This window comes from Nicotiana sylvestris, chromosome 2 (assembly GCF_000393655.2).
Source record: "Nicotiana sylvestris chromosome 2, ASM39365v2, whole genome shotgun sequence".
Classification (NCBI taxonomy): domain Eukaryota; kingdom Viridiplantae; phylum Streptophyta; class Magnoliopsida; order Solanales; family Solanaceae; genus Nicotiana; species Nicotiana sylvestris.
In genome coordinates this window covers 119,005,371-119,007,456 of record NC_091058.1, presented here as the reverse complement: position 1 = coordinate 119,007,456, position 2,086 = coordinate 119,005,371, and the positions used below count along the sequence as shown (strand labels likewise).

Sequence of the window (2,086 nt, the reverse complement as noted above, 5' to 3'; positions counted from 1 at the left end):
CCCCCGCTGCATGAATCCATGGCCTCCCCAAAAGAAAATTGTAGGATGTGTCCATATCCATAACTTGGAAGGTTACTTCAAAATCAACTGGGCCAATGGTCAGAGTCAGATTGATCTCTCCAATTGTGTCCCTTTTTATACAATCAAAAGCACGTACACAGACATTGTTGGGTCAAATTCTTTCAGTCTCGATTTCCATGCGCTGTAGAGTTGAGAGTGGGTAGATGTCTACCCTAGAGCCTCCGTCCAACATAACCATTTTCACGTAGTACCCTTCGCATTTGATTATCAGGTGCAGGGCTTTGTTATGCATGTCCCCTTCTAGGGGCAAGTCATTTTTGCTGAAGGAAATCTGGTTAATTGCGAAAAAACTTTCTGCCATCCTCTCCAACTATTCTACAGAAGTCTCAACAGGCACATATGCTTCGTTAAGGGTCTTGATCAATATCTTTTGATGTTCGGTGGAGTTCATCAGCAAAGCCAATAAAGAGACTTGTTCGGGAAATTTTCGAAGCTGGTTGATCACTTCATAATCTGCCATTTTCATCTTTTGAAAGAAGGTCTCCGCTTCTTCGGCACTCACGGGCTTCTTAGATGAGAAGCGCTTTCTAGTGGCGTTGTTCACCTCTTCCAAATTGACATACTTTTCAGCCAGGTTATTTTCTTGAACTTCTCCCGAGATTTCTTTGCCTTTGTAAGTTACCACTAATTTGTTGTAGTTCGAGGGCAGAACGGTAGGATCCGTTATGGGCTTTTGCGATGCGCGGCCAATAACCACGAGCTCACTCAGCCTTGGTGGATTAATTGGCCTCTGCATCACATAAGCTCCCTTGGGCACATACATTTGGGTTGTCTTATTCAGTTCGAACCTCCTGGGAGGAATCAAATCTATATGCTTTTCTTTGCGGCCTCGAGGGACATAGAGGACGGCATCTTTGGGAGGCATTGCTCCAATTTTTTCTGACTTTGGAGGGGTGGTTTTGTTCTTTTTCCCCCCTTTTTCTTGCTTCGGGGCAACTTTTGGTTTCTTTTGTACATCAGCGATGGCGATGATGACCTTCAAGGTAGGGTCAAATTCCTTGTCCTCACAAATCATTCCGATTATCGGCCCGTTGTTGTGGGCCGGTAGCGGGTTGTTAGTTGCATTGGGAATATATTCATCCCTTAGCACTATCTTCCTTTGTTCTATCAAGTTTTCCATAACTCTCTTCAGAGTCCAACAATTATCCGTGTCATGCCCTTCTTCCCCTGGGTGATAAGTGCATCGTGTACCGGCTCTGTAAGCGGGTGATGCTGGGTTTTGTCTTGTTTGAGGAACAGGTTGTAGCAGACCCATTTGAACAAGCTTTGGTAACAGGATGGAGCATGGTTCGCCAATTGTTGTAAAATTTGTCCTCTTGGGTGGTTCATGAGGGTGGAAATTGTTTTGTGGAGGCCGGGGGTTGTAGTGGTTTTGGTAAGGAGGCTGGTTTCTAGGAAATGGAGCTTGGTTCCGGTTGGCTTGTTGTTGTGGCCGGACAAAAGGTTGAGCATTAATGACCGGGTATGGCTGAGGAGCATAGGCTACGTCTTGGTGGGGGTAGTAGTGTTGCGGGGTCCTTTCTGAGAAAAATGATCTGGGAGTATGATGGTTTCTTGCACCTGACGCTGCCATAAATGTTTCTTCCTTTTTCTTGCCCTTTGCCATTCCTCCAGACCCATCCTAAATGTCTTGGGATGTAGCTCTGATGGCGGATTGGCTTAGAATTCGGCCCGTTTTCAACCCATTTTCAACAATTTCGCCAATCTTGATGGCTTCAGCGAACGGTTTACCCATTGCGGACATCATATTTTGGAAGTAGTCAGCTTCTTGAGCTTAGAGGAAAACTATGACCATTTCAACCTCATCCATCGGAGGCTTTACCCTAGATTCCTGCTCATACCATTTAACTACGTACTCCTGGAAGCTTTCCGAGGATTACTTTTTCAAGTTTGTCAACGAGTTCTTATCTAGAGTGATATCAATGTTGTACTGGAACTGCCTGACGAAGTCTCTAGCAAGATCATCCTAGATGTGCCAGCGGGATATATCCTGGTCCATGTACCA

The 2,086-nt window shown here is 45.3% G+C and overlaps 1 protein-coding gene across 1 annotated transcript; it reads right to left on the bottom strand.

The window, feature by feature from the left end:
- Positions 1 to 391: 391 nt before the first annotated feature.
- On the bottom strand, positions 392 to 1,687 carry LOC138885481 (uncharacterized). The gene has a single exon (XM_070166435.1). It carries the CDS (start codon positions 1,685 to 1,687, stop codon positions 392 to 394), a length of 1,296 nt encoding a protein of 431 aa, XP_070022536.1.
- Between the last annotated feature and the right edge of the window lie 399 nt (positions 1,688 to 2,086).

Excerpts from the sequence above, each read along its gene's own strand:
- LOC138885481 (XM_070166435.1), bottom strand. The coding sequence starts at position 1,687 with ATGGCAAAGGGCAAGAAAAAGGAAGAAACATTTATGGCAGCGTCAGGT.